At 42.0% G+C, this 22395-nt stretch overlaps 2 protein-coding genes across 5 annotated transcripts; one reads left to right on the forward strand and one right to left on the reverse strand.

Annotated features, from left to right (window-relative positions):
- The first annotated feature begins 248 nt into the window (after positions 1-248).
- Positions 249-20641, forward strand: tom1l2b (target of myb1 like 2 membrane trafficking protein b). 4 transcript variants are annotated; one of them, XM_020460394.2, is made up of 14 exons: positions 249-442; positions 1061-1145; positions 1784-2012; positions 3774-3908; positions 4007-4204; positions 4332-4448; positions 4757-4890; positions 5061-5109; positions 7099-7270; positions 7476-7599; positions 7776-7854; positions 16780-16839; positions 17288-17324; positions 17408-20641. In XM_020460394.2, the coding sequence occupies exons 1-14, from the start codon at positions 301-303 to the stop codon at positions 17548-17550; spliced, it is 1704 nt and encodes a 567-aa protein (XP_020315983.2). In that variant the 5' UTR covers positions 249-300; the 3' UTR covers positions 17551-20641. The 4 variants fall into 4 exon arrangements, with proteins under 4 accessions (XP_020315983.2, XP_020315984.1, XP_020315985.1 ...); XM_020460395.2 differs by lacking the exon at positions 16780-16839 and having other exon boundaries at positions 326-442; XM_020460396.2 differs by lacking the exons at positions 16780-16839; positions 17288-17324; positions 17408-20641 and adding an exon at positions 8391-8715 and having other exon boundaries at positions 326-442.
- On the reverse strand, positions 9138-12123 carry LOC109870071 (zinc finger BED domain-containing protein 1-like). Its single transcript, XM_020460393.2, has 2 exons — positions 11897-12123; positions 9138-11744 (listed from the first exon to the last, which is right to left on the reverse strand). Exons 1-2 carry the CDS (start codon positions 12029-12031, stop codon positions 10080-10082), a joined length of 1800 nt encoding a protein of 599 aa, XP_020315982.1. The 5' UTR covers positions 12032-12123; the 3' UTR covers positions 9138-10079.
- Positions 20642-22395: the final 1754 nt, after the last annotated feature.

Genomic DNA, 22395 nt, shown 5'->3' on the forward strand with positions numbered 1-22395 from the left:
CACTGTTCTGTTATTTTTAAAGCAAACATTTTGAAATCCTAATGTAAAATCGCTTGTGGACAAGATAAGTTTTCTATGTAAACATACTTTGGATTGTGTGCACATATTGTAAAATCTAATGTTTACATAACCATATTGGAAATAAGTCACAAACATTTTTTCACCATAAAAATATTTTTATCTAGGTTTTCTTCATGTTGTCCTGTTAGATTCATGAATGCAGTGATGGTTGTCATTATTTACAATGGTCTGCAATGTAATGATCGACGTTTATGCTGCCCAATCAGATTGACGTACTGGATGTCTCTGCCAATGCAATTGCTTGATGGGGCGAGGCTTACTGTATCTTTCCATGAAGTGAATCGTACACATTGTTTGTTGTCGATCAAGATGGAGTTCCTTTTGGGAAATCCATACAGTACTCCGGTGGGACATTGTATTGGTAAGTAAAACATTTTTTTTTTTTTTTTAACAAACTGTGATTGAAAGGAATCTGTAGATAATCGTGTTTCACATTTTTGAATCGTCATGACATTTGATTCTTACTCAGCGAAGCTAACCAGTTGACTAGCATTCATTTTGGTTATTTCCAAGCTGGTTAGCTTCAGATAATTGGCAAAAGATATGTTGTTAACTAGTTATATATTCACCAATGTAAGCATAAGCAATAGTTCGTGGTAATCCTGCTAGGTCGTGGTTGGGCATATTCCGTTTGTTGCACTTTATTCATTTACACTCGCTACTTAACTAACGTTACTGTCTGTATCTGGTCGCGATAACTGTTTGGCTGACTAGCTATTCGAATGAACCATATGTCACGTATTTGACAGCTGGACTACTGCTAAATTAGCTAGCTAGCTCTCGATAACCCAAGGCACATGACTGGGTAACTAACTTAAGTTACTTAGCTAGCTAAATTAGTATAGCGTTGCTGTAACTGAGCTAATTAGTTAGCTAACAAGTTGCAATGATCACACATGCTAATCATGAAAAGGATATTGTTTTCAAATTACAATTTTCTACTGCTCTGATGAGGCGGAATTTAATGTCCTGTCTTTAGAGAGAGCCACTGATGGCTCCCTTCAGAATGAGGACTGGGCCCTCAATATGGAAATATGTGACATCATCAATGAAACCGAGGATGGGTGAGTAGAAAAGCGCATTCTAACTAGGCTAATGAATTATGTGAATTAAAAAACACACGTTAGACCTATTCTGGAGCTTTGTGACATGGACTTGATAATTTGTCCCTAGTGACTTAACTACATCTGAATATGGCCACACTTTCTCTGTGAAGGTCTCTCGCTGTTTGCCTTGCCTCTTATCAGAAGCATGGATTTGGTCCAAGTGCTGGCCTACTATCTAGTGCTTGGATAGCTATCTGGTCCATTAAACTTGATGTAAAAGTGTTGAAGTCCATTTTCTGTTTGATAAGTGGGTGGTAAATTAGGGAAGGTGGATTTACCCCTACTCCCAGTTTCTCATAATATGACATCAGTTTCTTAAAGCCCTCTGTATCAGGAAGGCCACACCTACCACTGTTAATGATGTATCTGCATTATAGTGTAGCCTAGACCATTTTTAGTAAAGCATTGCCTGTTACATAAATCCTTTAAAGTATTAATAACATTATTTCAGTCAAAATGGCGAAATGATGCTTGGTGGTGCAGTTACTACGCTGTAGTAGATGGTATGTTGTAGTTATCATGTTGTATTTATCATGTGTCAGTCTTCTCCCAATCTCACCCTGTTCTCTGCTCTTTGCGGTGTGTTGATGCTGCAGGCCCAAGGATGCCATCAGGGCAATGAAGAAGAGGCTGAACGGGAACAAGAACTACAGGGAGGTGATGCTGGCACTCACCGTCCTGGAGACATGTGTGAAGAACTGCGGGCATCGTTTTCATGCCCTCGTCACCAGCAGAGACTTCATAGATGGCGTGCTTGTAAAAATCATCTCCCCTAAAAACAACCCTCCCACTATCGTACAAGACAAAGTGCTCGCCTTGATCCAGGTAAGGGATCACACACTTATGGGTGAGAGAGTTTATGTATGACATGTTTTTATTAATTTGTGACAACTTTGGTGATAAAGCTAATAGAATAAGCTTTTATTGGTAAACCACATTTTTAAAGTATTCTGACAGTTGTGTTAAGAGATAATGATAGTTTGTCCTTGAGCAAATAGATGGAAGTGCTTTCAGAGTATATTGTACTGCTCTGTATGAGCTAGTTGAGGAGAGAAAGGTGTTGGTTGCCTGTGGCTGCAGCCCTGGGGGATCCAGTGTTCTTCAGGCAGGGCCTCGGGTGTTGTGCTACCTGCAGCCAGGTGTTCTCTGGTTACCATGGTAACCCTGTCCATGGTACCATGGTAACAGGTAACCCTGTCCGATTGCCTCCGGTGGCCTCTAGTTTCCCACTAAGATGGCGGCTGTTGATGGAACTTTAATGGTTTTCACCAGACCACATGCAAGTGTTATTACAAACGCGGCACTGTTTTCTCACAAGGATGAATGTGTAATGATACACCATAGATATTCACATGCTTCCTTGCTCAGCCAACAAGAGCTTTTGTGGTAGTGTAAATGTCATTTGTGACACCCTTGACCTAAATACTTTGACCAGTATATTCACTACACATGTATGAATAGGGCTAAATTAAAATGTTTCTTCTAGAAAAATGAAAAACATATGCATAATCATGGTATCAATTGAAAAGTAATAGTTATTATTAGCTTATTAGACCAAAGAGGAGGACAACAGTTCACCTGACACAAGACTGAAACCAAAGGGTTGATTTTAATTTTAATTTTACATTACTGTACTTTTCGCATCATTTGTTGACATCAAAATCTGAAAATACTCAGGATACATTCAGTAACATAATAATATTCCAGGAAAATGATGTATAGGTGCAACATAAGACAACTAAATGACAACGGTCTGAGTGAGCGGACTAACTGGTGTCTCCAATTGGCCACACACCTCACCTCAAGTGTGCACAGTTCCAAAGTCATTTAAATGCACTTATGACTCAAAGAAAACTTGTGCACTTGAGGAAATAGAGCAAGCGCACTTGCAGTTTTGTTTGGAACACAACTCTGCATCCCCGCCATCACACAATTGTTTATCCAATCCCAAAAAACAGTCCATTGTAAATCTGGGTCAAGTGAGCAGCATTTGAAAGCTTGTTCTATTGCTAACATGACGACTAGTTAAGTTATACAATATTACGGTGTTAGGCTTTCACAATGCAATTCAGGAAACAGATCATTATTTTACTGCGCATTGAAATGAGTCATGAGTGCATTGAGGTGCGTGCACCGCAGCAAATTGTCTTCACAATAGACAGACTAATTCTGTTCAGAACAACCCAGGGTGACACCATGTCTTGTAACTACATCAAACATAGTGATCATAAACGTTGACACTATGACATGAGTTTTATAATATGGAAATGTGGAGTGCACATTTGGACTCATGGGTGTTTTGCTTGATTTTATGACATCAAAGCAGTATTTAGTATAATCCTCAATGTCTCTTTCAAAATACATAGTCTTTAATTTACAGCCTTTCCCTGTGAAGCGCAGCGCCAGAGCGCTGACATCATGCATAGCATTTTACTGTGCAGCCACTGTGTTCCAATTAAGGTGTTTATCAGTGTCCAAATCTGTCATTTTTTTGGGTACGAGTGTAAAGGGCTACCTGAATAAAGCACTGACAGACATGACACGGTTAAGATAACGTTTATCTTTCTCATTCAACCCGTCTCCCAGGCGTGGGCTGACGCGTTCAGGAGTAGTCCAGACCTGACGGGTGTGGTCCATATCTATGAGGAGCTGAAGAGGAAAGGCATTGAGTTCCCCATGTCTGACCTGGAGACCCTGTCTCCAATCCACACTCCTCAACGAGTAGGACTGTCACATCCATTTGCATGCATTTCCTTAATCTATATCGAGTATGAGAATCCATCTGCTATTTTGTTGTACATTTTTTTTCTAATTTAAAGCTGTCGACTGGCTCTGAGGTGAACCAAGCCACACTGAAGGCCACCGCCCCTCCCCCAGCCCAGCCTATTCCCCACCAGCAGCCTCCTCCCCATGCTGTCTCCGCCCCACCCTTTGCAGCATCTGTCCCTCCTACCTATTCCGCCCCTCAGGTCCCCAACCTCGGTGCCTCTGGGTCTATCAACCCCTCACCTGACCAGGTACTGAGTCAGTGAATAGCCATTACAGTTGTGAAAAGGCTTTTAAGATCTTCTGGATAGCTTGCATTCTAAGGTTCAAGGAGATGGATCTGAGAGGAGTTGGCATGTTATTCCCTCTGCTGTCCAGATTTGCCGGCTGCGCAGTGAACTGGACATTGTGCGTGGCAACACCAAGGTGATGTCAGAGATGCTGACAGAGATGGTTCCTGGACAGGAGGACCCCTCGGACCACGAGCTCCTGCAGGTTAGACTCCAACCCCCTTTCTGACTGTATGACGTCAGCTTCGACCCTGGTATTAGTTCATTTATAGGGTCTGGTTTCTTGACAAACAGAAAAGATGATTGACTGAAAAGGGTATTCACACAGGCCACTAGAGAGCGCGCTTTCAATGTTTGTACTGGTAGTTTCCTTTTTCTGCAGTTGGTGCACCATGAAAGCACTAATGCCATCAGATCCTTTCAGATCTCTGACAATCCTGGGTCTAGCCCTTTATACAGTTAATGTCAGACTGGGTAACGCTGCTGTGTGTAAACCTGTGTGCTGTTTGTAAGGAGCTGAACCGGACATGCCGGGCCATGCAGCAGAGGATAGTGGAGCTCATCTCCTGCGTGTCTAACGAGGAGGTCACAGAGGAACTACTGCACGTCAACGACGACCTCAACAACATCTTCCTACGCTACGACAGGTAGGCTAGCTCACACACACACTAACCTCTCTCATCACTGAGCGATGGCTAACATTTGTCTCAAATAACACCTTTCTCCTATGAGAGGCATGGATGACTTCATGTAACGCAGTCGTTATGAACAAGCGTGGACCAGTTATTTTGATAGGTTATTTTCATTTTTCTCTCAGGTACGAGAGGTTCCGGTCAGGCAGAGCATCTCAGGGTATCAACAATGGGGTGAGTTAGCAGTGACGGCCATAGGCAGTAACCCCCCCACAAACACAAACTAGGACATCACTTCCTTATTTGTACATGGTTGGCGCATGCAAATGCATAATGTTATTCCTATTTGATACTTTGCATCATGTTATTCCTATCTCTGCTTGATATTTTGTCTTCCATAGCATGCCTGTTTCATACAAATGTTTTGTCATTCTGTAACGTCGTTGAGTCTGACTAAAAGACTGACTGTTCTGTCTAGAGATGTAGGCTAAGGCATGTTAGATCATCTGTCGCTGTCCGTACCATTAATATCATGCCCACACTGACCGTGGCGTGTTGCCCAGGCATGTTAATGGTATTTTTTTTCTTTATGGATAGTTAACACGGGCAAGTATGAAAGTCACCCCAAAAATTAGTATGTCACATGTATTTGGACACCAAGTGACACTGTTAAAACATCAATGAATGATATTGACCCTGCTCCCATCTGCTCCATATGGCATGTTTTAACTGCACAGCCCCCTCAGTAACTGACCCAGAGACGGTCTAAAACTAGGAGTATAATGAAGTTGCCGCTAGACGTTGATCTAAGACCAGTTTTGATTTTTCCTCCCTGTATGGTTAAAGTTGGGATGCAGGGAGGGTAAACTGATCGTAGATCTGTGCCTAAGGGGCAACATCTACCGAATGTCTAAAGATGCCCCCTTACCCCACAACCACCCATCTTTCTCAAGGTTCTCTTACACAGGCAAAAGAAAAAACAACACCCAGTGCAAAGTTCATTGCTGTGGTAACTAGGCGCTGCGCACAAATGAATGAAAAATCATAGAGGCACACAACAGCTCATTCTTCACCACAATCAAATCTTATTGCATTTCTCTTACTAACTGTTTCTGGCTGAGTACCTACCCCCTTAACCAAAACTCCCACAAACTACAACTGTTCCTCATTCATGGGCATATTCATGCTTTTCTCCAGCTAACCTAAGATTTTCCCTGACCTCTCACATTCGTATGTGCTTTATTTGCCTGAACCTTTCTGTTCTAACTAATCATTTTGTTGGTCAAATTGATGAACAAAACTAATGCCAGGTGTCGGGCCCTTTTTGTGTAGTCCCCCTTCGCGACTAGTTCATCGCTTTGTTTGTTGTAGTGACTAATGGGAAATGTAATTGGCAGTCGGTTTGGAGTGGGCTCCTAAAAGTGGTCTTTCATTTTCTTCAACGTTTCCAAGCACACCAAAACAGTCATGAAGAGGGCACGACAACCTATTCCCCCTCGAGACTGAAAAGATTTGACATGGGTCCTCAGATCCTCAAAAGGTTCTCTAGCTGCACCATTGAGAGCATGGTGGTTGCATCACTGCTTGGTATGGCAACTGCTCGGCCCCCAACCACAAGGCACTACAGAGGGTAGTGTGAACGGCCCAGTACATCACTGGGGTCAAGCTTCCTGCCATCCAGGACCTCTATACCAGGCGGTGTCAGAGGAAGGCCCTAAAAATTGTCAGACTCCAACCACCCTAGTCAGACTGTTTTCTCTGCTACCGCATGGAGTGCCAAGTCTAGGTCCAAGAGGCTTCTAAACATATTCTACCCCAAGCCATAAGACTCCTGAACATCTAGTCAAATGGCTACCCCCCCCCCCCCCCCCTCTTTACACCACCGTTACTCTGTTGTCATCTATGCATAGTCACTTTAATAACTCTACCTACATGTACATACTACCTCCAATAACCGGTGCCCCTGCACATTGAATCTGTATCAGAACCCCCCTGTATATAGTCTCACTGTTGTTATTTTACTGCTGCTCTTTAATTACTTTTGTTAGTTTTATCTCTTATTTTTATCTGTATTTTTTTTAAACTGCATTTTTGGTTAGAGGCTCGTAAGTAAGCATTTCACTAAGGTCTACACCTGTTTTTATTTGGCACGTAATTAATAAAATGTGATTTTGATTTGACTCTCTCACGTGCACTCTCTCACACATTCCCCTTTGTTTGCAGGTCCTCAGTGAGGCTACAGAGGACAACCTGATAGACCTGGGCCCTGGCTCTCCTGCTGTCGTCAGCAACATGGTCACCACCACTCCCCCGTCCAGCCTGCCCCCTTTCTACACCACCCCCGCTGCACGGCCTTCCTCACCTGCCTCCCTGGCCTCTCGGCTAGCCGGCCTTGGTATGTTCCCTGGACACTGTTACTGTACATACACCCCATCCAAGTCTATTTAGTAAAAGACAAATCTACTGTAAGAGTGCTGATTCATTTGTTCTCTTTGAACTGTTTACCAGGTCCTTCAGCAATATAACATGTTCTTAAAACATGCAATTCATATTTTATTATGTCTGAACAATATAACTGATGTCCTTTTGTTGTGACTCAGATGTGGGTGACAGTGTGAGCAGCACTCTGAGCTCTCTGCCCAGCTGTAAGCCTCAGGATGACTTTGACATGTTCGCCCAGACCAGGACGGGAGCTCTGCCTCTGACCACCGAAACACTTGTGACGTAAGAACACATCGCACTTGGTATCCCGTTCAGAGACTAGCCCTTACCTCCTAGGCTTGTAATGGATCGAGCATACACAATTCTCTATTCTACATGACTGATATGTTCTACACACTACATTTCTATCTGAATGTTGTGTTTGTCTGTTGTGTTAAACACTAACTCTCTCCTGGCAGAGCTCCTCTAGAGGACCTTAATGCTGTATGTGGGATTGGGCTGCCTCTTCTGGAAGTCAGGCGGCAGCCTGCAGGAGGGGTGAGTACTCTGGTTGACCAACCTTTTGAGAATTGCACTACTTAAAAATAATAATATTTAACTAGGCAAGTCAGTTTAGAACAAATTCTTATTTACAATGACGGCCTAGGAACAGTGAGCTAACTGCCTTGTTCAGGAGCTGAATGACATATTTGGTCCGTGTCAGCTCGGGGGTTCGATGTAGCAACCTTTCGGTTACTGGCCCAATGCTCTAACCACTAGGCTACCTGCCGTCCCTAACATCACTAAGGATGACGTTTAACTTTTACATTCAATGTGCTGTTACACTGTTTAAAGCTCTCCCCGATGTAAAATAATAAATAATCTTAGTCGGCCGTTCAATCGATTGGTGGAACTATTTAAATATGCATTTTTCCCATACATACACACCCTATGTGTTTTAAGAAAACAAACTATATGCACTAAGCTTCTCTGATGCTTTAAGCGCACTGTTGAAATAATTAAGACACAAATGACGAAAGAGGGAGTCAGATATCAAGAACCTGTTCCCGACCCAATTCAACGGCGCACTGAAGATTATCTTTCAGAACTGTGGAGAGCTACCGCTAGCCAACGCTGGAGAGAAAGCTCACTGAAGATTCAGTTCAGCACCTTGGAGGGCCACTGCATCGGCCGCGTCCCACAACAGCACTCCTAATGAGCCAGTTCCACACACCTGTGGCAGAGGAGTGGGGAACTGTGCTACGGACAATTTTGCCATGTCAGGAAAAGGCTGCCGGATGAGAGAATGCCATTTGATGTTGATTTGATTATTGTTCCATTCCCCTTTCCTTAGAACTTTAGAGGGGGACATGCCCCCCTAATGTTAGAAGCAAGTCAAATAAACATTTTAATAACTCAGTCGGGGGCTAAACTTACTTTTGAGAGTTGTAGTAATAGAATACACAAAGTGCAATTTTGAAATGTGGTTGGGCATCAGTAGTTTTTCCTCTTTGTCAGTCACTCAATTAGCCCATATGAGCTACATTTATAATGATTTTTTATTGGTAAAATTGTCTAGCCAGCTACCTAAACTTACTACTAATCATGGTTGAATTACCAAGGTGGCTAGGGCCCCCAGAAGGCTTGGGCCAGCTCTGACTCCAGGTGTGGGTATGGATGTCTACACAAACCAGAGAGCTACTTCAGCCTCTCATGTTGAGTCCAGATTTTTGTGATTTCCCCCCCCCCCCCCATATGTTACCCATCCATGGTCTAGAGGGTGTATTTCATGTGTTCATATCATGCAGGAGAGAGGCAGCCATATTTTGTGATTATTTTGTAGAGTGTAGCTTGATTAACTTTTGTTTGACCTTTCATACCTACTTTTTTTGTTTATATGTAACTCAGTTTAACTGTGCACTTTGCTGGTTACTAAGTTGGAAATATGTTTTAGTTTCAAACCATACAGTATGTAGAGCAGCAGTAGTAACAACCTGACATGGGAAGTGAGAAATCTACTAGGAAATTCCTCACAGTAGCAGAGGGAGTACAAAATGGTTGTTTAATTGAATATATGTGTGTATATTATGTCACACTGGTGTGCAGTACAGTATGAATGGCCATGGCCCTGAAACAGATTGGACTGTACCATACATAGTAGATGCAACTCTGCAAGGCCCATCTAAAGCCTTGTAAATTTGCCCATGTCTATTTCTCAAGACACTAGAAATTAGCATTTAATTTGTCTCTCTGGACCTCTGCTTAAACACCACAGGGGCCTTATTGTTTTTACCACAACCAGATAACAACTTTCTAATGTCTTTATCATGGTACTTAACAATCTGAATTATACCTACAGTAGCCTAGCTTAAATAAAGCTAAGCTTATCACGGACTCTCTCAAATATGATATTGCAAAATGGAAATATCCAATTAAGAACATAACAAATTGAACTATTTTAAATTGTGCTTAATTAAAATAATGAAAAGCAGCAGTTACAGCCAGTAGGCCTAGTATTCAATCAACAGAGTTGAACATTAAACAGTAAATGTTTAATTATGAATTAAATACATGAATAACAAAATAAAGAGCAAGGTGTAGCCCCAAATGGTATCAACATCAGCTTAAACTCTAATGCTGAACATATAAAATGGCTTGCATAGGCTACAAAAATAAGCATGGGCTATTCCAAACATTTAGCATAATAGTTTCATCTTCTCCATCTGTCAACTGTATCGGACTAGCCTACTTACTCACATAGACCTGGGCTGCCGTTTAATAGCCTACTTCCCCAATCTTTTCAAGTTATGCGACAGGAACACCAGCTTGTCAACATTTTCGGGCAGAAGGCAGCTCCTCGTTTTATTGAATATAAACCCTGCCTTGGAAAATATCCGCTCTGATGGAGTAGAGGTCGCCGGAATCGAGAGGAGGTATTTCGCTGCTCTGGCCAGCCTCGGATACCTGTCCTCATTTTTCCCCCACCAAGCTAGTGGTCCAGCGTCGACTTTCGTTCTATCTTGGAGATAATACTTAACTTCTTTTTTGCTATCCCCCGGAAACTCTTTCTCTCGCTCATCTCCACACATTAGCATATCAATCTCCCGCTCCTTATCTGTTTTTTTTCTTTTTGGTGCGGGTACCTCTTTATCCGTGGGTGTAGAGCTGTCTCGGTCTCCCTCAGCGCTCAACCGGTCGGCCAGCTGGGACACGTTGATGTAGGCTACGTCCCGTTTTGCATCGTCAAGGAACGAAAGCAGCTTGAAGCGGGGGTCTACGACTGCTGCCTGGACGTATATGCTACTCTCAAATAGTCGGTCTTTGAGCTGCCATCTGTTGTCAGATTCCTCCACCAGCCTTGTTTTAAGACTCTTAGTGGTGGGGCTGTCGTCCTCCACTGGTGCCAAGTGACGGCGTTTGAGGTTGGCCAGCATGGGTATGGTTGCAGATAAGGATGCATTTTCCTCCTCGGACTGCAGCTCAGTCAGGGTGACAATGGGCTTCAGCACATTTGAAATGTCCTCTGCCATGTTCCATTGCGCTGGGGTGAGATCAAGGTTGCGTTCATTTTCTCCAGTGTAGTTGGGGTCGGAGAGCACTGCTGTTACAGGCCATCTCTGTTCTATCAGACGCGCTAACATGGTCTGAGAAGAATTCCACCGCATGGAAACGTCTTGGATCAGGACATGTTCAACCACCTTTTGTTCTTTTTGTTTCTCCTTTAGTCCCTTTCTGGCTTTTGTTCGCTTCTTAAAATGAGCCACAAGGAGTCTGGCTGCAACCACAGTGCGACAGATGTGGTCTTGATTGAGAGTGGCGTTGATGCACAGCTGTAAGGTGTGTCCAGCACATCTGATTCCTTTAACACCTGCCCATTTCTCCTCCCGCCCCAGTATATCTGCACACAAAATCATATTTGCGGCGTTGTCGTGTACCACAGCGACCCTTTTACATCCTGGGATTTCGTATTTGTCGGCCACTTCTCCAAGTCTCTGCGCAATGGTGGCGGCGGTGTGATTCTCCTCCATTTGCTTTGTCTCCAGCACAAGACACTGCAGTCCCCAGGCCTCCGTAATGAAATGGGCAGTTACGGTCATGTATGACTCCATCCTCAGTGAGGTCCACATGTCGGTTGTAAAACTTACTGCCTGGCTGTTTTTGATAGACTCCAAAACCTTCTCTTTTGTGGTCTCATATTTCGCTGTCAGAGCTTGCATAACAGTCTCTCTCTTGGGAACAGTGTAACCAGGCTCCAAGATTTTCATCATATCCTTAAATCCCACGCCTTCTATCAGGTTAACGGGCCTCATGTCCAAGGCAATGAAGTCCACGATACCCTCAGTTATCTCTCTCTTTCTTTTTTCTGAGATTGGGGAATTCTGGTCCAAGGTGGTTTGGGTTAAACCTGAGCTAGCAGTGGAGGCGCTCGTGCTGTACTGGGGATGCGCCTATAAATACACGAAGTTTAAAATTTAAGTAGGCTTACATTTGAATTAATTATGTATACCATTGTTATTACATTATTTGGAGATGTTCACATGCATATAAACCCTGTCACTGTTTTAGCATGCAACTAGAAAAACAAAGTATGCTAACTTACTGTTTTCAAGTGATATGTCATATTCGTTGTCGAACTATGGTAAGCAAACCGCTGTTTGCAGAGTTTGCATTCCACTTTTTTGGCATCATCCATTACTACAATGAAATGCTGCCATACTACAGACCTTTTCGACATGTCTTAATTTGGCCTAATAAGCGTATGAAGAAGCTACGGTATGTACTGGTAGGGTTTACACTGCTTCCAAATTGGCCAGAGACAAAGTGCCGCCCCCATTCATTTTCAACGGGAGCGCAGCACAGGGAATTGTGGGAAGGCGAGGGGCGCGATAAAGTTCAGTTCTACTTTATGCAAATTACACGCGACCACCGCTGCTGTTAACCAATCAGGTGAGGGGCAGATGTTTGCTTGAAAATCGTCCTTTTATGGAACAGTTCCACCTGTTCCATAAATCAGTGCTGTGTCGGGTTTTCCAATTCTATATGATTTTGCTTTGCTAGAATACAGAGATAAAATCTTAATGTCAATTGCATGGAGGATTGCAGAGATTTTTGCTGTTGATGCTGGGTGAAGAGATTTGCACATCAATGTTTGCTTGTGCTGCTAGCTAGCTATGAACATCAAGCAACCTAGACATCAAAACTATGATCAAAGTCAACAAATTGTGAGATTTCCCACCAAAGGATAGAAATCACCAGTAACACAAATTATAAGTGTATAATTTACAAAGCTTGCATTTCCCATGTAATATCCTACTAATTGGGTTATGGTATCATAACATTATGATTCTCATTATCTTATGGCTCTTTCATTGTCTAATGACATTGATAATTATAGCTTACTTCCTGTAAAATAAATAGGCCTACCTTTCACATGAATGGGTCATTTGGGTAAAGGAAATTTTAGCTTTGCAAATCTCTTGACCCACCATGTAAGTAAGCATTTCACTGTAAGTTGAACACCTGTTGTATTTGGTGCATGTGGCAAATAAAAATTTTTATTTGATCAACATCATCTGCAATCCTCCATGCCATTCTTCATATTCAGATTTTTGTCTCTGTTCTAAAATCATTCTCGGCAAGTAAACGGGGTAGAATTACAAATCTCCTCACGCAACATCTTTATTTTTCGACGTTTTTAATTAGCCTAAAAATAGCCAGCTTTTAAAAAAATGTACTGTACCTAGAATGCAAGGGTTGTACTTGCACTAGACAATTTTGTCATAATCATCATGTAGGAAATTATGATCATGCATGCTTAGCCTCATGCATTATCGATCTCATCAATATGGAAACTGAGTTTAGCTGTTCTCTGCTTCAGATGTACAATGACAATGGGCATATTGATTGCACATATCTGTTAGGCCAGTTATGTCATCATACTGTAGGCCTACGGCTGCATTGGTGAGGCATGAAATTATGATAAGCTGCACAATGGGTTCACATGGCTGATATCCTGAGATGGTGATAATCAAATAAAACCGATTTGGAGAGCTCACAACTGGACACAAAGGTAATGTTCATTTGAGGAAGCAACACAGACAAATTAGAGAATTGTTTTTGCAGAATTGTGATCTGTGATGAATGAACATTAACACTAGTTCATCTTGAATAATATTTTAAGTTAACAATTAAAACAAGATGAAACACTTCACTTCAATGAATCAAAATGTACAATTTAACGTGTTTGTACATTTTAGACATCTTAGTAAGTAGGCTATTATGAAAGCATAATTACTTGGTGAACAAAAAAAGTCCATATGCGAGGGAGGCCAACCTTGCTCCACTCCCTGATCTACTGGGTGTGTAGACTTCTATTCCAGCCCAGCAATAATGCACATGATTATCAACTCCTTTAGATTTGATAAGTTAAATCAGGTGTGTTAGTGCTGGGCTGGGACAGAAGCCTGCATACCTCTAGGAGAAGGATTGGCCTGCTGAAGCTGTAGTATGTTTTGTATTGTATACAGCATTTTGCTTACATAAATACACATAATGGCATACAAGGATGTGCAAGCAGTCTCTTGGGATTCATTGTAGATATGTGATAAGAGTAGTGGCCTGAGGGAACACCCCTAATGTGTTGTGAAATGTGTTACATGTAATTATTTTATTGTATATAACTGCCTTAATGTTGCTGGACCCCAGGAAGAGCAGCTGCGACCTTAGCAGCAGCTAATGGGAATCTTTAATAAATTCATCTGCAGACATGTCTTCACAGCTCTCAAAGAAACAGGTTTCATGTTATTACAATTAAGGCCTGGATATTATCTCTCTGGCTTCATAGTTTTCCTCTCTAGGGACTAAAACTAGAGAATATTTTCATAATGTCATCCTACAACCTGCCCTATATAACTAGTACACCTACTCCCTTTTCTGACAGATGGAGCAGAAAATTAATCCACCCTTCCATTGCTCTTATCTACAAATGTATTTGGAACATGACTTTTTAATTTACAATGATAAATAGGCCTACATCAAGATAACAAGCTACACTTAATAAACAACATGAAACAATGTAAAAGATTTTAGATTTTACTGGGTTATATGAAGGAAATTGGTCATTTTAAATAAGTCATGGATTTCACATGACTGGGAATAGGAAGATGCATCTGTTGGTCACAGATGCCTTGTAAAAAAGGTAGGGACATGGATCAGAAAACCAGTCAGTATCTGGTGTGACCATTTGCCTTATTCAGTGTGACACGTCTCCTTCGCATAGAGTTGATAAGGCTGTTAATTGTGGCCTGTGGAATGTTGTCCCCCTCCTCTTCAATGGCTGTGCGAAGTTTCTGGATATTGGCGGGAACTGGAACACGCTGTTGATCCAGAGCATCCCAAACCTGTCTGAGTATGCAGGCCATGGAAGAACTGGGACCTTTTCAGCTTCCAGGAATTGTGTACAGATCCTTACGACATTGTGCTATGCATTATCGTGCTGAAACGTGATAGCAGTGGATGAATGGCACGATAATGGGCCTCAGGATCTTGTCACAGTATCTATTTTTTTTTATAAAGCCCTTCTTACATCAGCTGATGTCACAAAGTGCTCTACAGAAACCCAGCCTAAAACCCCAAACAGGAAGCAATGCAGGTATAGAAGCACGGTGACTAGGAAAAACTCCCTAGAAAGGCCAGAACCTAGGACGAAACCTAGAGAGGAACCAGGCTATGAGGGGTGGCCAGTCTTCTGGCTGTGCCGGGTGGAGATTATAACAGAACGTGGCCAAGATGTTCAAATGTTGATAGATGACCAGCAGGGTCAAATAATAATAATCACAGTAGTTGTAGAGGGTGCAGCAGGTCAGCACCTCAGGAGTAAATGTCAGTTGGCTTTTCATAGCTGATCATTCAGAGTATCTCTACTGCTCCTGCTAGAGAGCGAGAGAATTCACACTGGATAAGACAGGAGAAATACTCCAGATATAAGACTGACCCTAGCCCCCCCCCCCCCCCCCCCCCCCCCCGACACACAAACTATTGCAGCATAAATACTGGAGGCTGAGACAGGAGGGGTCGGGAGACACTGTGGCCCCGTCTGACGATACCCACTTTATATTTGAATTGCTATCAATTTAAAATGTCATTTTGTTTGTTGTTCGTAGCTTATGCCTGCAAATACCATAACCCCAGGGCCACCATCGGGCACTGTTCACAACTGTGACATCGGCAAACCGCTCGGCCACACGACGCCATACACGCTGTCTGCCCAGTACAGTTGAAACCAGGATTCATCTGTGAAGAGCACACTTCTCCAGCATGCCAGTGGCCATCGAAGATGAGCATTTGCCCACTGAAGTCGGTTACGTCTCCAAACTGCAGTCGGATCAAGACCCTGGTGAGGAAGGCAAGCATACAGACAAGCTTCTCTTAAAGGTTTCTGACAGTTTGTGCAGAAATCCTTTTGGTTTACAAGCCCACAGTTTCATCAGCTGTCTGGGTCGCTGGTCTCAGATGATCCCGCAGGTGAAGAAGCCGGATGTGGAGGTCCTGGACTGGCGTGGTTACACGTGGTCTGCATTTGTGAGGCCGGTTGAATGCACTGCCAAATTCTCTAAAATGACGTTGGAGGCGGCTTATGGTAAACATGAACATTAAATTCTCTTGCAACAGCTCTGGTGGACATTCCTGCAGTCAGCATGCCGATTGCACGCTCCCTCAACTTGAGCTATATCTGGGGCATTGTGTTGTGACAAAACTGCACATTTTAGAGTGGCCTTTTATTGTCCCCAGCACAAGGTGCACCTGTCTAATGAGTATGCTGTATAATCAGCCTTAGTGATGGATTGTGCCATCCCCGCGGCCTGCACAATGGATTAGTCCACTCACTGAGACAGGCATGAATCACAGGTTTCTCGTGTGCCCTAAAAAAAAAAATATCAATTTGCGATCGATCAACAACAAAATCTCTTTTGGCCAACAGCCTATCCACCAAACAATCGACCAGTCGACTAAATGGGGTCAGCCCTATGGGCAATACATTATTTTCCACAATGCTTGGCCGTGGTGTGTGTGTGCGTGCTGTTGGCCTCCTATAACCAATCTTCCAAAGCTTACACTAACTCAGACTAGTCTCATCTAGTGCATGTCCATCCCACACCCACATAGTTTCATACAGCCTTCAAGATGTTCATATTCACTGTCACTGCATGGCATTGCAAAGCCTTCACATGGCTCTCTGTTTCATGTGTGCCATTGGTACTTCTTCATGTCATTGATCAATGGCAGAGGTCTTTGTCTCATTTTATCAAATGCAGTGGTTTGTTAGCATTTTTGTTTGTTTTTTGAGTTTCTAGTATTTGGTTTTGCATCATTTCAATTATATTTAAGTTGATTTTCTTTTTGTGTTTTCTCTACCATTTGTTTCATTTTCTTTGGGATTTTTTATTTATTTTTGCACCGTTTGTCCATGATGTTGCCCTGTAGATTCCCGTTGGCCAATCCTCTGTCATGGATGACATAGAGGAGTGGCTGTGTACCGACTTGGTGAGACCATCATGATTTTATTCTGCCTTTTCTTTTCTCTTCTCCTTTTTATTCCTGTTGCATCCCTCAACTTTTGGACTGCTTGTTCTTCAGAAATCTAATTGTAACACATTCCACTTTCTTTGTCCTTCAACACATTTCCTCATCCTTGACCAATCACGTGTCTGATCCATTGTAGCTTCCTGTGTAGACTTCAATACTACCAGTGTGTCTTGGCTTGAACAAATGAGTTCAGTATTGAAGGGTTTCTGTCCTCTTTGGTGCATGGTTGTTTTTTCTAAATTCATTTGATGTAAGAATGTGGTAATACTTTGTATTTATTGAACTTCTCTAACGTAAATGGATTTGTGGTGAGGGTGGTTGTGTAAGTTCGGATTGTCCTTAAAATAGTTTCCACACTTTGGTCAGTGAGGGACAAATGTGTAACTTTTTTTCACTTCCTCAACAGCAAGGAGATGAGGGAGAAGAGGGGGTGACCAGTGAAGGTAGGACACATGATTCACCTCTGGCTAGCATGTGTAATATGCTTACCTCTTCTCCTCTGATCCCTCTCTTCCTCCACTTCTAGAGTTTGACAAGTTTCTGGAGGAGCGGGCGAAGGCAGCAGAGACGGTGCCCAGCCTCCCCTCACCCCCTAGTGGTGACCCTGGTGCAACTACAGGCACACTCAAGAAGAAGGCTGAAAGACCAGATGACGCCCTGTTCGCTTAGTACAGTGGTTTTCAAACCTCTCCTCGGGGACTCCCAGACGTTTCACAATTTAGTTTTAGCCCTGAACTAGCTGAGTTGATTCACCTATTCAAGGGCTTGATAGTTAGTTGACAAGTTGAATCAGGTGTGTTAGCTCTTGAATAGTTCAAACGCATGGAACGACTGTGGGTCCCAGAGGAGAGGTTTGAAAACCCCTCGCTTAGTAGACCTTTTAACCTTAACTTCTGACCTGGCCAGCGACCTCAGTCCCCAGACTTTTATCTGTGACAAGCACACACACTTTCTCATCCTCTCCCTCTGGTTCTCTCTACCTTCAAAACTAACCCTCTACTACCCAGCAATGCATTGATTTACTACACTACAAAGGGAACCCCCGATTTTGATATCCCCCCCCCTCTTTCAGAAAGAGACCAGCTTAATTCGGGAGAAGACCGCCTCGTTATTCCATAATCAACATTCCTTATCTAACAGTTGATGGTTTGGAACAGTATCCAGCCTCTGAAGAACTGTGGAGTATCAACAACAACGGCCGTTTTTATAAACCAGCAGCTCACCCTGTCCCGGGGCTGGTCTTCTTCTGAAGGGTAATATGAGACATACCCAACCTACAGTACTACCCATATTCTGCTCCGTTATGGCAGCAAGAAGCCATCCCTATCCTGTCGTCCCCTAATCTACTGCATGCATTATCAGATCCATCCACCCTTCAATCCCTTGAAGGGTCGTCAAAGGGAATTCAATGAAAACTAGGTACAATTATTGTTAACCTTTTTTATTGTAGGTCAGATGGGGGAAGGTAGCTTTAAAATCTGATGAGATATATTAATGGGAAATATGCTGGATCATTGTATGTTTTTACTATGCGTTTAATTCCTAGTCGATATTTTCTGTCTGGTTGTCTTATTTCATCAATTTAACTTCATGGTTTTGAGTGTGGCTTTGTTGTATAACTAACATAATGACATGTAGAATCGCTGTGTGTATATCCAATCAAACAGAATAAGGGAAAGACATGGTGGATGACGGGAGATCTGTTATGAGGGCATTGGAGCCTGTTACAGTAGGTCTGCCTGGATATAACATTTCACAGCCTTCAATAGAAAAGGGAAGTGGAAATGTGATTTGTCCACTACAGAATTACACTACAGGGCATTTTGCTTTCAAGGGATGAAGTATTTCTAGGGATTGATGCTATCATCTTATCTACGCCTTTAGAGATTGATCTATTTTACCAGTTTAGAATTCTAGAAGATTATCTGGAATGTTACTTTGGAGATTTAAATACGATTTCTGATTTATTTTCAGATTATGAATTTCCATTTGATGTTTATTTTTAAAGTGAGACAACTAAATAATGAACGTCACTTAAGAAAATGCACTGTTATGTTAAATGAGGTGTTATGTTTATCTTAACAAATAAGTAGTACCATTTACCTGACAATGATTTTCTGTGTATCCATATGCTGAAGGACCGGTACAGTGCTGATGGGGAAGCATCGTCTAGATGTCGTCATGTGGCCTAAGCATGATTGCATCACATCCATAGTGAATGCACTACCGTATCATACTGTAAGATTCAGTCAGGCGTAACACTGTATCAGTCAGTCTGAGAAAGATAACCGTTTCTTGTTAAAGCCCTGTTTTAGTAGTCTTCACTACAACCTGAACAGACTGAACATTGTATGTCTGGTATTGAATAATAACATAATTTATGGTCCAAGGTTTTACAAAGTGGATGTGGTAAAATGAACCTATAGAAGGGATGGTTATGAAAATCATGAAGGAAATATAGGAAAGGGGATCTGTTTGGTCTCTGGTTGGAGCGTCAAAGATTGTTTATTTTATTGCTTAATCACCTGGACTCTTATGTACCATGTCCTGTTATTGTCTCTCGTTGGCTTGCTAGCTGTTCTGGCACGTCACTCCGATGCTAGCCAGTTAGCTCAGTGGGCTAATCCGCTGATCAAAACGGTGACGGTGCTGAAAAGAGGGATAGGCTGAGTGAGAGACTCGCCATTTAGAAAAAGTGGCATTCATGTTTTCAGAAACGGTAACACTACTTACTAGTATGAGCAAGAACATTGAGTATTGCAAACCGAGATCTGTATTCTCTTTCTTGATGATGATAATACACGTGCTGTTTCATACAATCTCCATGAATTTAAAACAATGTAACACTTGATAGTCACTCACGACCTTATTCTACCCTTATTTTATTGTTAAAATATCTAGTTGAGCGGGTTGGTATACTTAACATATCTGAAATCAATGGAAAATGTTGCAAAATATTGACAAGTGTAGGAATAATTTATTTATGATTTTTTTTCTGATCTCTGTTTTTGAAATTGTTTTATTGTACAAAAGTAGAATGACTTCTTCACGGGAGAGATTAGGGTTTTTCATGTTAATTGTGTGTTAAACATGTTTTGTTGCTGTTTTATGGAGTTTGATAATTTCTTATGCTGATTCAATGATTATGTAAATGTTTCCAGGTGAATTTCACTCTACAGTAACTTTTAATGTCACTATTTATGACAAGTGTCCACTCTGTGATTGGTTTGTTTGTAACTGTAAGCAAAGAACCCTATTGAGTAATTTTTTTTCTCCATGGTTTGATGAACAAGCAATACATTGCTAAACGAAAGACTGTTTGATAGAAATGTTGACATTGCACATTATTAAAAGGTTTTCCCATCTCTCTGAATGGAATACTTTAAGTGTGTGTATACAACTGTTGCCCTACGCTGAGACAGTAGCCCTGTACATTTGATGTATTGGAGGAGTAAAAATATATTGCTGTGTGTGCAATCCAATATGCATAGTATAAAATGTATAGCTTGATATTGGTCTGGCTTGCTCAGTGGAACTATGGTTCTATACATGATCTTGTATAATTAAGGCAAATATAAATATTAGCTTGCCAGGTGGTCACCTCAAAGCCTGCTCTTAGAAAGAATATGTGTGTATGGTAAAACAAAGGGATGTATATGTTTGTGTGTGCTGGCTGCTGTTTCCTGACTTTATCTAGCTCTATATTGTTTGACTCATGCATGTGTTGAACTCCAATAAAAAAAACTATAGTAGTATGTGATATGCGCCAACTTTATTTCATAGTTGTTTTTTTTTCATACTATAGTTTTATGTTGATTCAAGTCTGTCACCTCGTCTGACACATTTGTGCGGTGCACGATTTAAATCCTAGTACATTACTGTGCAGTTCTGTGGAGCAGAAGGAATCGTTGCCATGGCTTGTGCCTCACAGACAGTACACTAGTGTAAGTTGGCCTATAGTAACCCCTGACCATTCATCTTGCTGTGGAACCACTGTATCCCCTCCAATCCTCACCCCTTGGCCGTTTTTCTTTCTCAGCCCCATTCCTTCCTTGGGGGGGCAGGCCCTAACTGACAGTCGTCTAGGGGCTCTCCCATTGGTCGTTTAGGATCGCCTCATCCTAGAACATGGCTGGCTCTTCACATTCTGCTCCACTCTGCCTGCTGTATTTGCCCGGTCAAAAAGAGGGGTGTGCTATATTGTACAACTCATGTTTTACACATGATTGCTGACTTCATGTGAGGACATGTGTCCACAAGTTCTATTCTGTTCCATAACCGTGTGGATTTCACTTTAGAAGGTAAATCTTAATATTATTTGCATTGTATGAATCTATATCATGTTGCGATGGATGGATGTTGTTCTTGTGGCAATATGCATGTCTTTTGCAGAGTGTGTTAATTCAGTGAATAGCCAATCTAATATGAAATATCTCAATCTTGTAAAACAATCCTTATTTTAAGGCTACGCTATGCACTGTAATTTTGGAAAACGTGTATGATTTGAACGATCCCACCAAAACACTTTCATTATAATAACTAGAGGAATCAAAACCATTATGAATTCTTAACCTAAGAACCACATGTGATAATGCCACAAGAGATTGAGTACTGCATTGAATACTTGAGTATTGTCCAGTAATGTGATGGTGATAATGGGACATCTGAGAGAGGAGAGCTGCCTCTGCACGCTCACTGATTGAAATAAATACAGAGATTTCTTAATCAATTCAATTATTAAAACCAAGGAGCTCTTGATTAAAGTATGTGTGTAGTGGGAGCAGTCTGAGCACAGCATAAGCCTACTTACACCAACAACATGAATGAAAAACAAGTGGGCCTACAGTCAGCCAGCCTCTATCAACCTCAATTGTCTCTTGCCCCTCCCCTTTTCCCTCCCCTTTTCAATGTACTGCTCAAATCAAATCAACTTGTATTTGTCACATGTGCCGAATACAAAAAAAAGGAATAAATACAATTAAAATGATGAATAGAAAAAAAACATAATTAAGGAGCAACAATAATAAAATTAATTGTCCCGGTACCCCTGCTATATACAGGGGTACCGGGACAATGGATCTTTGCAGTAGGTAGTAGTACCAAAGATACTGATAACCTTTCATCTGTGGTAGAACCCACTGATTGCGGTGCATAAAGTATGCTTCTCTACTCTCTCCCTTCAGTTTCAATGGAAACATGACAACAGTTCCCATTCTAGGTTGTGAGCAGCCCCTGCTGGCCAAACTGGGTTTGAGGCCAATGGCCATGTGCAAGCAGCGCTGGAAAGGACCGGGACTGGGACCAACTAACATCAATCAGCCCATTCACTCATAGCAAAGCAGAAAAAAACTGATGTGTGTGTGTGTGTGTGTTGACCAGGGCTGCAATGCATTGTAGTTGCATTGCATGTGTGTGTACATGGTGTGCAATGCTCCTTCCATGCAACACAGAGCTGTGTCGTGATGACACGCTGTGTAATTCAGTCTTTACAATTGCGAGCAAGAATGAAATAAA

The sequence above is a fragment of the Oncorhynchus kisutch genome, linkage group LG25 (genome assembly GCF_002021735.2).
Source record: "Oncorhynchus kisutch isolate 150728-3 linkage group LG25, Okis_V2, whole genome shotgun sequence".
Classification (NCBI taxonomy): Eukaryota; Metazoa; Chordata; class Actinopteri; order Salmoniformes; family Salmonidae; genus Oncorhynchus; species Oncorhynchus kisutch.

Coding starts and splice junctions, on each gene's coding strand:
- tom1l2b (XM_020460394.2), top strand. CDS start 301: ATGTCTCTGCCAATGCAATTGCTTGATGGGGCGAGGCTTACTGTATCT. Junction 2,013..3,773: donor AAGTGCTCGCCTTGATCCAG/GTAAGGGATCAC, acceptor CCCGTCTCCCAG/GCGTGGGCTGACGCGTTCAG. Junction 17,325..17,407: donor AGAGGGGGTGACCAGTGAAG/GTAGGACACATG, acceptor CTCCACTTCTAG/AGTTTGACAAGTTTCTGGAG.
- LOC109870071 (XM_020460393.2), bottom strand. CDS start 12,031: ATGTCGAAAAGGTCTGTAGTATGGCAGCATTTCATTGTAGTAATGGAT. Junction 11,745..11,896: donor TGACATATCACTTGAAAACA/GTAAGTTAGCAT, acceptor GTGTATTTATAG/GCGCATCCCCAGTACAGCAC.